The sequence below is a fragment of the Helicoverpa zea genome, chromosome 8 (assembly GCF_022581195.2).
Source record: "Helicoverpa zea isolate HzStark_Cry1AcR chromosome 8, ilHelZeax1.1, whole genome shotgun sequence".
NCBI classification, from domain to species: Eukaryota; Metazoa; Arthropoda; class Insecta; order Lepidoptera; family Noctuidae; genus Helicoverpa; species Helicoverpa zea.
This window is the reverse complement of record NC_061459.1, coordinates 2,082,404-2,097,710: the sequence shown is the minus strand read 5'-3', so window position 1 is coordinate 2,097,710 and position 15,307 is coordinate 2,082,404. Positions and strand designations below refer to the sequence as shown.

At 39.3% G+C, this 15,307-nt stretch overlaps 1 protein-coding gene across 1 annotated transcript; it reads right to left on the bottom strand.

Moving 5' to 3' along the window:
* Nucleotides 1-2,173: 2,173 nt before the first annotated feature.
* On the bottom strand, nt 2,174-7,173 carry LOC124632822. Its single transcript, XM_047167794.1, has 2 exons — nt 7,086-7,173; nt 2,174-6,687 (listed from the first exon to the last, which is right to left on the bottom strand). Exon 2 carries the CDS (start codon nt 6,488-6,490, stop codon nt 2,435-2,437), a length of 4,056 nt encoding a protein of 1,351 aa, XP_047023750.1. The 5' UTR covers nt 6,491-6,687; nt 7,086-7,173; the 3' UTR covers nt 2,174-2,434.
* Between the last annotated feature and the right edge of the window lie 8,134 nt (nt 7,174-15,307).

The following is a 15,307-nucleotide window of genomic DNA, read 5'->3' as shown; positions in this document are numbered from 1 at the left end:
AAAGGACCATTAGGGTTTTCGAAACCTAGCCAAACGATGATTAATGGTATACTGTGATATAACCTCGAATACCTATAAATTGCATTAGGTTGATTCGTTGAGGTTATTGGGCACGGTCACTTTGACGTTTATATTATTTTACTAGCTTGTTGCTAATGGTTCCACTCTTTTTCGGAGAGTATTATTTCCCGTAATTGGATAAAATATACCTAAGTCACCCAAGGAAATGATTTGAAATTATATTTCACTATAGAGAGGCTATACTTTCCAATTTTCAAATGGAATATGTTTTGAACACGGAAGTGATTAAATAAGAAGCGGGGGCGACTATTCATTTTTTTTAAAGTGCAACCGTTTGACCGAGAAATTGTGCCAGAGCGATAAATTATAGAAAAGCATTATTTTTCTATTGTGAGGATTTGCAGTTGTTCGTTCTAACAATAGGCAGTTTTTATAATTGAAATTTCCATTTTTATATCTAATATTCTACGAATTTAGATATTGTTTATTCAGAAATCTTTCTCTTTAGTCCTCAAAGATAAAGAACAAAATACTAACAAGACTCCCGAGACTTTTTTGTGCTGCTGATGAAAAAAAAATCCTAAGACTTTTTTTTTAATGCTAACAAACCAATTATAGATATCGGGCTCACTCACACTAAAAACAAACAGCCTGAGAAAGGATAACTACTACTACACCTACTACTTTATATACAGGTACAAGAAGTTTGAAATGTGAAACATATTGTAAAGATAATATATTATTTATAAAGTTGCTGGGGAGTTTGTTGCGCCACTTCTTCTTCCCAGCAAAAACACATAGGAAGTGGTGAAGGGTAGGCATTTTGGGGGCTGTCTTTTGTAAATTTCTGACGTTCGAAAAGTGCTGTTTTGCAGCCAAGTTTGAATAAACGAATTTTGATTTTGAATTGAAGTATATTTTACTACAGGATTATCTATGTTATGAGCCCTACAGTCGTTTTTATTACAAGTAAAATAAATTCAATGATGCAAGTACATATAAAGTGCTTGTCCCTAGATGTTCGTTTCGCGTGATTTCTCCTCCTTTGCGGTTGCTGCGAATAATAGGTACAGCATAATAATAAATATTCTGAAGCACAGATTCTAGTCTTCGATGTGGCTGAAATTCACTTCAGTTTACGACCAAACATGGACATGAATGTGTGATGTATACCCAAGAGCAAGAGCTAAGAACACACTGCAGACTAAATAGTCGGCCGACAGTTGCCAACTATTTTTTCAAGAAAATCTCGAGACCAACCAAAGTGTTCAATCGGTTTTATAAACCTAAATACCTGATCTTTGTAATGTGCGTACTACCATTCACCATCGCACTGATTTATGAGCCCAAACAAACTATCTGCCGACTAAAAGTTTGCAGTGTGCCCACTCTAAAGGTGTCGCCACCTCAGAGATAGAGCTTAAATTATTTCCTCTAACCGTGATTCTTACACTGACACACATTTGCAGCTTCAACCGGAATACGGCTACACCTGCAAGCAGGAATATGTAGGCAGTTTAATAGCACTTTTGTTGACGAGTTTTTTGAAATGGACTCCATTTTTTTGTTATGTACGTGTATTTAAATACTAGTATGCTGCAGTTGGGTACTTATGAAAATTCTTAAATGTTATACCTACTGTATTTACTAGCAGTTTTAATTAACAATATCCTAAAACTGCAACTTCATGACGGAACATCTTATTATAGCTTTGTTTATACTTCCTGGAAAAATCTTGTAATGATTTTTATGTGCATTTATAAAAGTGTGTTTTCTGGTGTCAGAAATATATACATATTCTTTTACATTTTCTTGCTTGTTTTATATAAATCAGGTTGCAGCAGGATTTCAGAATTTTCCAAAATTATATAATTAAGTATGATTCCCAGAATCTTATTCATTTAAACCATCCTCATAGGTATATAAACATTCTTTCATGCGCACAGCGTAAATACTTTTATTCCCTCTAAGAATCGTGTTTCTTAAGATTATATTATTTCTTGTAAAACTTTTAATTAATTGCACAGTTAAGAAGTGTTTTTGAAGAGTTTGTTTTTACTTTTCTTTGCTTATAAATAAGGGGAAGATGTTTTTAAATGTTGCTGTGATTGGTAGTGGTTCGGCGGATGGTTTAAAATAAATTCGGCACAGATGGGTAACAGAATGTCGATTTATTGCTGTACCTACTTTACAAGGTACACGGTAGGTAGCGAGACATAAAAACAGAAAGGGGCGTGCGTTCGCTCTGGAAGGCTTCTGCGGACCGACTGACAGCACAAAATTTTATCCAAGATGGCTGGCCTTTTTTAACAAAGGAGCAGTTACCTTCCACTCAAAATATAAAATGTTGCTAGTGCTACGTTTATACAATCTACTATCAAATGACTAAAATTAAAGCTAAAATATTATAATATTAAATCGCGTCGCCAACACTCCCCACCCCAGTGCTGTCACAGCACTCATCAACCAAAGCGATGGGAGCGACGCGTGCCGCAGACCGCCGCCACGTTCCAGACCCAGTCCTGACTTCCACCATTCTGACCCGACCATCCTTACCGGGAAATACGCGGGTGATAAGACCCTTCGGCCACGTATTTCGAGTAGAATTAGGGTCCACAACTAGAACCAGGTCCCCAACCTGCAACGGCTTCTGTTCTTCCTGCCATTTCCTTCTTGGTAGCAGGCTAGGTAGAATTTCCTTGACCCACCGTTGCCAAAACATATCGGCTAACCGCTGAGATGTACGCCATTGCTTACGCAAATACAAGTCAGAGTCATCGAATACTCCAATGTCAGGTAAGTTTGACGAGCTTCCTAGAAGAAAATGGTTCGGAGTAAGAGACTCAATACTACCTGGCTCAACTGAAACGTGCATCAGAGGACGACTATTCACCATATTCTCAACTTCAGTTAACATGGTACTCAAGACCTCGTCCCGAGGGGCACGCTCATTGAGTACTACTCTAAGTGAAGTCTTGACACTTCGGATCAACCGTTCCCATGCCCCACCCCAATGGGGACTAGCGGGAGGAATAAAAGTCCAATGCATACCGTTATTTACCCCTTCCCTTTTCACGGCATCTACGTCCAGTTCCAGTTGTGACCGCTGCAGCTCTTTGTCAGCACCTTGAAGGTTAGTTCCGTTATCCGAATATAGGTGACGCGGCCAGCCCCGGCGCGCCGCCATACGCCGTAACGCCATAATAAGCGAGTCCGATGTAAGCGAGGGCACTATCTCAATATGTATAGCACGCACCGTGAGGCAAGTAAATAATACACCATACCGTTTTTCTCTGCGTCTGCAGACAGTAACTTCCATCGGCCCGAATAGGTCCAGACCGCAAAAGGTGAAAGGGCGTTGATGATGAGCCACGCGAGCCTTTGGTAAGTCTCCCATGCGAGGAACTTGCGGGTTACATCGGCGCATCCTGCACAACATACACCTCGACACGACAGACTTAACAGAAGGTCTCAGTCTTACTAACCAATATTTCTGTTTCAGTTCGTTCACAACAGTCTCCTGGTTCCCGTGGAAAGCCTTCATGTGGTAGTGACGAATAATAAGTCTCGCTACAGGATGCTTACCGTCAAGGATAATCGGCCTTTTTACTTCCAGAGGCACATTTGCAGCGGCATCGATGCGGCCGCCTACTCTAAGTAGGCCGTACTCGTCTAAAAATGGTGTCAAGGTAAGTAACTTACTGTTCCGTGATAAAGACTTTCCAGCTTTTATTGCAGCTATCTCCTCGGCGTATGACTCACCCTGCGCATATTGCAGCAGTAGCCGCTCAGCTTGTTTCATACGGTGGCAGTCTACCTCACCGCGAATACCCTTACACCTGTCTATAAACTTGAGTACCGTGGCCATAGTCCTCACCAGTCGTAGCCATGAAGAAAACCGCCTCGGATCCGGTACAGGTAAGATAACGGAACCGTCTTGCACCATTGCGACAGTGGCGCTCGATTCACTCGCGTGTGCTTCGATGTTGTCCTGTGGCCACGAACATTCGTCTTGATATAAAAAAATAGGACCGTTAAACCACTCACCTAAGTAAGCCGGATCAAAATATTCTCTAGTAGCCAAATCAGCTATGTTGAGTTTCGTAGGTATATAATTCCACTCGCTTACTTGTGTCAGTTCATCGATTTCGCCCAAGCGGTTCGCTTCAAACGTTTTATACGTGCGAGTGTTGTTGCGAATCCAATGAATGACCGTAGTGGAATCACACCAAAAGTACCTACGTTCCGGCATCATCCTATGTTCCTTGATGATCGTGTTAGCTAATCGTGCAGCTAACAATGCTGCTTGCAGTTCGGCCCGTGGCACCGTTAATGGTTTGACAGGCATGACTCGGCACTTACTACTTATAATAGAAACGTGAATAATACCGTCAGTATTCCAGCGCCAATATGCGACAGCTGACATCGCTTTAGTAGAAGCATCGCTAAATACATGTAACTGTAGGCTGCTATAGCCCGGCGCACTCGCAGCGCATTTCGTAGCACTGGTAGGTTCCGCTACGAATTCGTAGCTGTTCACAGCTATCTGCGTAGGCACCGCCGTAGCACTCGATAAGGACGAGTGGGGGCACGCAGTAGTTACCTGACGGTGCTTGTCTGTCTCGCTCGCACGGACAGGTTCTGATGCGCCGTCCTTTTCTTGCGCGCGACCGCTCGAGTGATGATAACACCTAGGTATACGCACCTTATTTATCTCCGTAAGTAGGTCAATCCATTTTTGCCATTTATGGAAAATAATATCTGGAACAAAATCATCCCATCCTATATTTAGTTGCCATGTGTCTTGCAACATAATTTTTCCTTGGACTGTAAATGGAGATAAAAATCCCAGGACATCGAAAATAGACATAATTACCTTTAACATTACACGTTTTGTGGGTCGTTTATTACCCTTAATTATGTCAGCAGGTATTTTCTTAAAGGACACGTCGAAACCCAAATTATCTTCAGCAGGATACCAGAGTAACCCTAGCGTCCTGTCGCCTTCATATTGTTGGCCTACCTTAAAACTCACTGCAGTAGTACCTAATGTATCTTCAGGTAAGCTGTTTAATACCTCGACGCTGTTACTGGTCCAGTTTCTCATCTCGAACCCACCTGCTCTGTGTATGTCGCTTATTTCTTTTACAATTCGGATCGCGCTCGCTTCATCGGGTAAACTATCAATATAGTCATCCATATAGTGCGAATGTAGTACCGCGTTGACAGCTGCCGGCTGCGATGACTCATAACGCATCGCATTCTTATTTTTTATAAATTGAGCGACAAACGGTGAGCAGTTGGCTCCAAAAATAAGCGAAGTCATTACGTACGTTTTAACTTCTTCTGTGGGGCTATTTCTCCACAGAAATCTTAGCGCGTGCTGGTCTTCTTCACGGATTTTGATCCTTAAAAACATGTCCTTGATATCACCTGTAACTGCAATCTTATTCTCCCTAAAGCGCAGCATGATTCCATACAGAGATGATAGCAGATCTGGCCCCGTGAGCAAATAATCATTTAAACACTTACCATTTATTTTATCTGCAGCGTCAAAGACCAGCCGAAGCTTTTCCTTATTTGGGTTATCTACACCAAAATGAGACAAATACCAAATGCACGTTGGTGAAGATTCCCCTATTTCCCTTAGTTCCCTGGCAAAATTGTTAATAAATAAATAATCCACACGTTCCCGATACCTTCCAGCGAAACCGGAATCCTTGTTCATTTTCCTTTCGATACCTTTAAGTCTCTTTAACGCATTAGGATGTGAGTCTGGCATGATACGAGATTCGTCCTTCCAGGGGAGCCCAATTACCCAGCGCCCATCAACCAGCTCAGCAGATCGCTCCAACTGAGCGATGGCTCGAACTTCATCCAAGTTCTGGCGTGGTTTGCTGCAGACACCTAAAGCATCAACAGCAAATGACCGACGAACTTCCTCATGAATCTCGCGTAGCAAGATTTCCTCCTGAGAAGAAGCAGAAGCACTTACCCCCTCGCAGTCCACGGCACAGATGGTCTCGTCACCGCGGGAGCCCGTACTGCCCCGGGCGGGACGGGAGGCCTGCGGCACGCGCACTGTTCCATGCACGCACCAACCTAGGGGTGTGAGTGTTGCTGACGGCTCATTTAATTTCCCTAACTTTATTTTAATAGGTAACAACAAATGGTAATTATCTTGACCAATAAGTATTTCAGGTTTTGAATCGGAACAACATAATTTATCTTTAAGATCAAACAAATGTGGATATTTACTACAATCTAGAATTGACAACTTTTGGTGGGGTACATTAAATTCATTTACACAACGAACTTTGACATTATGAGTCTTATTATCACTACTAATAAGGCTTACATTTACAATAGTAGAATCACAAACTAATACATTATCACTCCAAGCGCCGCTCATGCGTAACGTCTCGCGGCGGCCGCGCAGACCTAGGCGCTTTACGATATCATTACTCATTAACGACACTGTGGAACCATCATCGAGAAGTGCAGTAGTACACACTATACCATTAGGTCCGCGAACACTGATAGGAACAACTTTAAGCAACACTTTCCGATCATTTTCAACTACGTGCGTCAATGTCTCCGTGGCCGGCGGCGGTGACGATGACGACGGCGCCGGCGGCGACTCCGGTTCCCGGTGTACTTGCACATCTGGAATAAATGTCGATGTCGTGTTGTTATCGTTCATAACATAGTGCAGGAGACGATGATGCGCTTGGCCACAGTTATCTTTGTCGCACGACGGTGCCGCGCAGGTCACGCGGTCATGGCGTGATAGCAAACATTTATAACACAGGCCGTTTCTTTTTACAAATTGCCATCTTACTTTGCGTAGTGCCTTTTTAAACTGTTTGCAATCGGGAAGCTTGTGTTTAGCTGTACGACAAAATAAACATTTAGTGACACTTTCTGTGTCTTGAACAAGCACTGCTTGTATACGTGAATTATCTGACCTTTTAAAATTATCACTTCGTCCCATAGTAAAAATATTAGCTGTGCTAGAAATTTTAACGGCCTCGTCATTTAAGAAATCTGATAAAATGACTAACCTTGGTATCTTTCCTTCGGCGATCAAGTTATAACTGTAGTCCGACCATTTTGATATGAGCACTGGCGGAAGTTTGCACAAGATCATAGGCACTATACTGACTCCCTGTAGGTACTCTTCACGTCCTAGGGCCCTCACAGCTTCCACATAATTTTGCACTTTCACTGCGAATGGGACAATATCTTTGTGATAATCCGGTTGTAGTGGATGTAGTTTCTTGACATCTTGTAAGACTCGAGACACGATGCAATCTGGATTTCCAAAGCGTAGTGCCAGCGTCGATATAACCTTATCGGGCGACGCGGCACTGATGAATAATGCGGCGACCGCATCCCGTGCTGAGCCCTTCAAACATTTTCTCAGCCTCCACAAGTTCTCCTTATCGGTGAATCTGCACATTTCGGTGGATTCGTCGTAGGCTTGCTTGAATAAAAGCCAATCCATCGGGTCGCCGGCGAATTCTGGCAAATCCTTCGGCGTACTGAGTCGGCTGAGTAATCTGGCGTCCGGTCCGCTGTTTACGTTAGAAGTGGATAGATCCTTTAATGCACCAGCTAACACTTGAACCGTATTACGCAGCGCAGTAATGGTGTCGTCGTCAGGCTGCGGTAGCGGTTGTGATGCCGGTGGCGCGTGCACTGACGCGGGCGCGGGCGGGACGGCGTGCATTCCTTGTAGAGGATTAAATGACACGTGTTGTCGCGCGGGCGTCGACGAAGGTACTGCCTGCTGCAGCTCACCCGATTTGATGCCATGCGCGGGGGCTTGCTGCTCCGTTTGTGGTTCGAAATGGTTGCTCTGATGCTTCACCCACTCCTCTATGTCGCTCTGAGGGGGGACATTTCCTTCGCATTGTGAACTGTATTCCTCTAGTTCCTCCTCATCGCTGAGTTCCGCTAGCTGCGCTTCCAGCGTTTTGTCTATGAGCTCCATCTGAATTTTTGCCTTTTGTTTTGCCGCTTCCAACTGCAACTTTATTCTTGCGCTTTTTGACTTTAGCGATTTTTGAGAGCCTTTACTGACGCAGGAATAAGCGGGCTTCGTGGGCAGCGCGCAGACGCGCTCGTGCAGTAACGGCTCGGATTTTATGCTGCTACCCACTTTATTCTCCGTGCACGGAAATTCTTTCTGGTGCATAGTTTCGCCGGTTGCTGTTTGAAATGACGGCTGCGTAGCATTCTGGCCAACTTCTGCGGCGTCATCACCCTGGATGTCCATCTGCTGACACGCTGACCGCCGATCCCTTTGTTCTTGTTCTAGCCGCGCTCTTGCCTTACGCGTGACAACTCCCTGGTGTGGCGGCGAGTTGAACATGATGATCCGGCCGAATGACCACTAATGTGATTGGTAGTGGTTCGGCGGATGGTTTAAAATAAATTCGGCACAGATGGGTAACAGAATGTCGATTTATTGCTGTACCTACTTTACAAGGTACACGGTAGGTAGCGAGACATAAAAACAGAAAGGGGCGTGCGTTCGCTCTGGAAGGCTTCTGCGGACCGACTGACAGCACAAAATTTTATCCAAGATGGCTGGCCTTTTTTAACAAAGGAGCAGTTACCTTCCACTCAAAATATAAAATGTTGCTAGTGCTACGTTTATACAATCTACTATCAAATGACTAAAATTAAAGCTAAAATATTATAATATTAAATCGCGTCGCCAACAGTTGCTTTTGTAATTATGAGTAAACAATGCTGATTTAAGACATTTTCTTTTAACGTTTATTTAAGTCTAGCTTCCGCTAGCGGTTTCACCCGTTTCCCGAAATATAAATAAAAAAAACGGTTTAAAATAATTTTAGTACATTCTTAAGTAAGCAAAAAGGACATAGACTCCTTTTTATACGGGGTCGGGTAGAAATTCTTTACAAACGAGAGTAAAACCCAGTATGCTATAGAAGCACTAGCCAAATCCTTTCATATGAATTTAGAATGAGCTTGATTCATTCCTCATGTATGCATTTAAATCTAGTATATTTGACTTAAATATCCACTACATCTCGCTATTTTGGAAACGTAATAAACGAAAAGTTGAACTTATTATTTTAGTAGAGCAGTATTTTCATTAATAAATACGATGAAATGAAATACCTACTTAGTTATAGCATTTTTGTAAAAGGATTTTAGAAGTTGTTGCAATCGGAACTTTATTGTAAGAGATATAAGGTTGATGTTTATTTGTTTCTGAATACACCACTAGAGAAACAGTCGGTGAGAATATTAGATGAAATGTACGGAAATGGATTACGAATAAGTTTTTTGATTGATTGCGCAAAGTTTGAACGTAGGCATGACGTATTAGATTGTCCTGGAATTCTGGAATTATGCTACGTTTAAGTAGGTAGTAGTCCCAGAAACCTTGCTAATATTATGACAGCTACAGTTGCTCGGTCTGTCCGTCTGTCGCATTTCCACACCAAAACTACTGAACCGATTTAAAATAATTTGGTACACAGATTTCCAAAGTTCTGTTTTATCTAGCTGTATTCTCACTAAATGCGACGGATTCAAACTTGGGCATCCGTTTATACGGGTCTCGAATGAATGGCAAGAATTCCTAAGCTAACATTCACTCGGGTACCATTGCAACGGGTGCCCAATGTGAAATATGTTGTGAATGCAGGTGAAACCTCGGGAAACCACTAGTATTCTACATAATAATAGCGCTATAACCCGAATATTTTCATTTGAATATAAAATGACTTTATTCATAACACATGTTGACAGATGACTTTTGTTCAGTACACGTGTGTGTATTTAGAATTTAGTTTAATTTGACTTTATACTATCCAATATGTCCATATAAGGTTTTTGATTAATTACTTAAACTTTGAACATGTGAGGTAGTATGTGTAGGTAGTCACAGTTTTGTACAATAGGTATATGACTAGCCTCTGCCTACACTTTCACCCACGTTTCGAGACAACTCCTTTCCGCACTAAGGTAAAAAGAAGCCTCTATTTTATTCTGATATTTAAGCTACGACAGGTTCCATTCATTATTTTTTTTGCGTAAAAGAACATACATACATCCTTACATATAACATTTTTGATATAGGAACAGAATTATGTCACATAAACGTAGACATATTACATAGTCTAGCAATTTGCCACATCTGTCACAATTTAGATTGCCATTATGGCACCACTACGGTGATTATAATTCAATTTGAGAAGCCTTCAATATTATACTGATTCTTACATGGAATTAAAATCTATACGCTTAAATAAATCTTAAATTATGTCGAAAAACAGCAAAAAGAGATTCTAGGTGAAAAACTGGATAACGCAGAAAACTGTCCTTAACTAAAACTTGTTTAAGATTAATTGACTTTAATTAATAGAAAATTAATGTAACTGAGTTTAAACTGAATAAATTGTTTTTCTTAAAGGTGAGTTCAATCTGAACGTTTCGTATCGGTGTGGTGTGGCTTTTTGTATTTATCATGTGAACGACGAACGTCGGTGTGCCCGGCACCCAGACAATCAAGTTAAAAGAACCCTAATGGTTAGAAAAACTCATATACAAAATTTTCGTATACACGTCTGTCTAACTATTATTGCAAAAAAATCACCGTAGCTATGTAGCTACGGTGATTTTTTGCATAATGTTATAAAGATCAAGATAAATTATACTAAAACAATTCTTAACATGTTTCTTAAAAATAATTCTTTCACGACTCGCTTGGGAGTTATGAGACATTGTTTTACACAAATTCCCTCTCATAAAAGATACACTCCTGACCTTACACTCACTGATTTTCAGTCCCAAAAGTAGGGTCCATTAAGTACATAACCTTTCTTGTCTTTGCACACATGTTTCCATTCACATATGTACTTCCATTAAAATATTCTCCTTCGTTATTAAAAAAGTTTTTTAATTTTCACAACGGGTTTTCCGAATAAATTTCGCAAAAGAATCGCCTACAGCATAACGATAATTAAACTTACCTTTATTAAAGTTGTAAATCAGAATGGTTCAACGCTTAAAAAATAGGTTTTTGTAGCTCCTGATGTGAAAAGCAAAAGTTATTACACCTAGATGTTTTTAATTTATAAAAGTGATAAATGTTACTGAGTAAAAATACTAATATTATAAAGCTGAAGAATTTTTCTTTAATGTTGATCTTAGGAACACTATACCTATTTCAAAAAATCTTTCAGTAGGTATTTGATAGTTGATTTATCGAGGATGGCTATAGCCCCTTAGACCGAGTGCGTGAAACGAGTATCACTACAGTTTGATTCTAGTAAGACTCTTTTTATTATTATTATTTTTAGCCCATAATGTCCCACTGCTGGGTAAAGGCCTCCCCATCTTGCTTCCACACTTCTCGATCTTTCGACCGAGCCCACCAGTCTCGACAATAGGCGTCAAGGTCGTCACGCCATCTCTTCCGGTGTCCATCCTGAGATGTCCTCTGAGCGACGATAGTGGCCCATCTTTCTGGATGCATTCGGCTGACGTGTCCGGCCCAGTTGCACTTAATATTGCCGACTTTCGGCCCACATCAGCGACTCCCGTTTTGGAACGTATGTGGGTATTTCGTACACGATCAGTTCGTCTAATGCCTAAAAGGCTACGTTTCATCGCTCTTTGGCAAACCTTGAGCCTGGACTTCTGATACTCGGTGAGGGACCAGGTTTGCGCACCGTAGGTTAGGACGGGCAAGATACACATCTCGACTAACTTTCGTTTGAGTAAAAGGGGAAGGTCCCCTTTCATGTAGTGCTTCATGGACCAGTAGCTCTTCCAGGCGTTCTCGATGCGGCGATCGATTTAGTAAGACTCAAATTCCAAAATTCTGCAATAAATCTATACTAATATTATAAAGGTGAAGAGTTTGTTTGTTTGTTTGTTTGAACGCGCTAATCTCAGGAACTACTGGTCCGATTTGAAAATTTCTTTCAGTGTTAGATAGCCCATTTATCGAGGAAGGCTATAGGCTACTTTTTATCCCGGTACGGGAAGTAGTTCCCACGGGATGCGGGTGAAACCGCTGGCAGAAGCTAGTATAAATTAATAAGCAAAGTATTAGAGTACAAGCAAACGGCATTACACACAGTCGGCCAACATTGGCCCAATGCGATTGTAGTTTTGTTTAAAAAAAAATCATTTAATAAAATTCAATCAAAGTTTTGTGTCGGTCTGATACCGACCAAACACCCGAGTGCCTAGTGCGAGTTTTACAAGTTAATTTTTTCGATGCGAAGATTATCATACAATTGAATCACGTAGCACTTATCTTAGAATTGTGTATTTAATAAAGACTGTCATCAGTACTTGGTCGTATTACACTTGAGTCACTTTTGCGAGTGTAATCATTATTAACCGGCAAAATGAAAGATAAAGATAAAGATAAAGATAAAGATAAAGATTATTTATTTGTCCAAAACATGAGTATGCAGTACAAAACAGGTTTGCAAAGCAGGGTGTTACATAAAAAATCATAGTTCTTGCATGTTTTGCCCACAAGGGCGTACAAAAGTTAAATAAAAGATAATGCTTACATTTCTAAAATAATTTTAAAAATATGAAAAGTAAATTAAACTAAGATATAAAACTAGATTACTTATTTAAAAATTCGTGAACATTATAAAAACAGTTTTCTATTAAATATTTTTTTAAATGAAATTTAAATTTTGAAAGCGGTAGCTGTTTAATAGACTTAGGTATTTTGTTGAATATCATGGGTGCCATACAGAAAATACTTTTGTGCATGAGCGCAGTATTTGATCTTACTACGCACAGCCGATCATTGTCTCTCCGATTACGGACAACTACGTCTGAAAGGCGGCTGAATAAGTGTGAGTTAATTTTAACAAAAACGGCTACTTCATATATAAATAGGGAAGGCAATGATAAAATTTTATATTTTATAAAATAAGGTTTACAACTATCAGTGGTTTTAAGTCTAAACATAGCTCTAATACATTTTTTTTGTGCTTTGAAAATAACTTCTTTACTGGTAGAGTTACCCCAAAACATCACTCCAAACCTTAAAATGGAACCTACAATGCCATGGTAAGCGGTAACAAGAGCGTCACAGTTTATTAGGGCTGCTAATTTTAAGAGTGCGTATGCTGAAGAGCTAATCCTCTTTGCAAGTCCATCTGCATGCGCTTTCCAGTTAAGATTTCTATCTATTGTAATGCCTAAAAATTTTGTTGTGTTAGCGGTGCTTAGTTCGGTCCCATGGAAGTTTAATTTAAAATTAGGGGTAGGTACGCGCTGACTAAACCACATTATTTTAGTTTTATCTAAATTAATTTTCAAATTATTATTATTCATCCATTGAATTAAGGAATGTAATGTATCGTTGATTTCTTTTTCATTTTTAGAGTGAATCGTTACAGTACTGTCATCGGCAAAGAGTGTCATGGGGTAGTTGGTTACTTTCGGTAAATCATTGATGTATATAATGAAGAGTAACGGTCCTAATACACTACCTTGGGGTACTCCGTACATAATCGTTCGTATATGAGACTTATAAACTTCCTCCCTTTTTTTTAATGGATTAATTTTAGTAATTTCTGTATATTGTTTTCTGGCTTTTAAATAGGTTTCTATTAGTTGGAGCACATTTCCTCTTATACCGTAAGCTTCTAGTTTCTTTATTAAGATATCGTGACTAACATAGTCAAAAGCTTGAGTCATGTCGCAATATATGGAACAGACTGGCGTCTTTTTATCTATGTTTTTTATAATATTGTATAAGAAATCGTATAAAGCCATATTTATCGTCTTATTTTTGCGGAAGCCTTTTTGTTCATTTACTAATATTTTTTGTGTTTCTAGGTATCTATATATTTGATTATAGAAGTATTTCTCAAATATTTTCGAAAAAATTGATAAAAGCGCGATCGGCCTATAGCAATCCATTTGTAGCTTATCATTTTTTTTAAATAATGGTTTAATAACAGATATTTTTAAGTTTTCTGGGAATATACCAGTAATGATGCATAAATTTATGATATGGCTGAGGTGTGTACAAATGGTTTCGGCTACATGTTTAATAATTTTAGTCGATACTCCGTCATGCCCTACACTGTCAGTGGTCTTCAAAGATTTTATAATTATTAATATGTCATGAGGAGTGCTAGGTGCCATAAACATAGAGTTATTTTGTCTATCAATCATGGATGTAACTTGATTATTTGAACCTGGTATTGGTTTTATTTTGTCTATAAAAAAGTTATTGAACGCATCAGAGATTGCTTGTGGAGACGTTTCTATACGGTCTCCGATTTTAATCGAGGATATTGATTCTTTTGGGACGTTTATTTTAGATTTGTTTACAATCCCCCATGTAGTTTTAGATTTATTATTCGACTTCTTAATATTATAATTATTTTGAGCGCGTTGTGTAAGTTTTATGATTTTTTTATATATGTTATTGTAATTCTTAAAATTAATTTTATTTTGTTCATTAGGTTTTAGTCTATAAGTCCAAAGTAATTCTCTCTTTTTTTTGCTGCATGTTTTGATGCCACGTGATAGCCATTGTGGACGTTTTTTAATTTTAAAAATAATGTTTTTAAAGGGAAAGCAGAGATTGTATAATAATTTAAAGTCATTTATGAATGAATTATACGCCTGGTTTGCGTCTTCAGTATTATAGATTTCAGAAAAAGTTAATTGTTGTAAATGGCTGTAAAATTTTCTTATGTTTTCTTGGCTGTAATCGCGGCGTTTTATTTGCCATTGATTAACAATGTATAATTTATTAACAGCAAATGTTAGTAGTTGTGAAGTGTGATCCGAAATGGCAAAATCTATAACACTTGACTTGCATTTATTTCCTAAATTATGTGCGAAGTTATCAATGCAGGTTCCACTCGAAAGCCTGGTGGGCTGTTTTAGTTCCAATTTGAGGTTATTGTTTAGCAGTAGACATTCTAGTTCTAATAATGTATTCGAGCGTTTTAGACAATCAATATTGAAATCACCGGCAATAATAACTTTACGTTTAGGTTTTTTTGTTATAAACTGCAACATTTTCTCGAGTTGTTCGAAGAACACATTCATATTATTGTTTTTTGGAACTCTATACAAGCATATTATTATTATCTTATAACTAACTAATTCTATGCCACAACATTCGAAAATACCACTTATGGAGTATTTAGCAACTTCTGGAATGTCTACATACTGGTGTCCATTTTTTACAAGAATGCATGTTCCACCTCTCTTTGAATTTATTCTACTATAAATTGCTCCC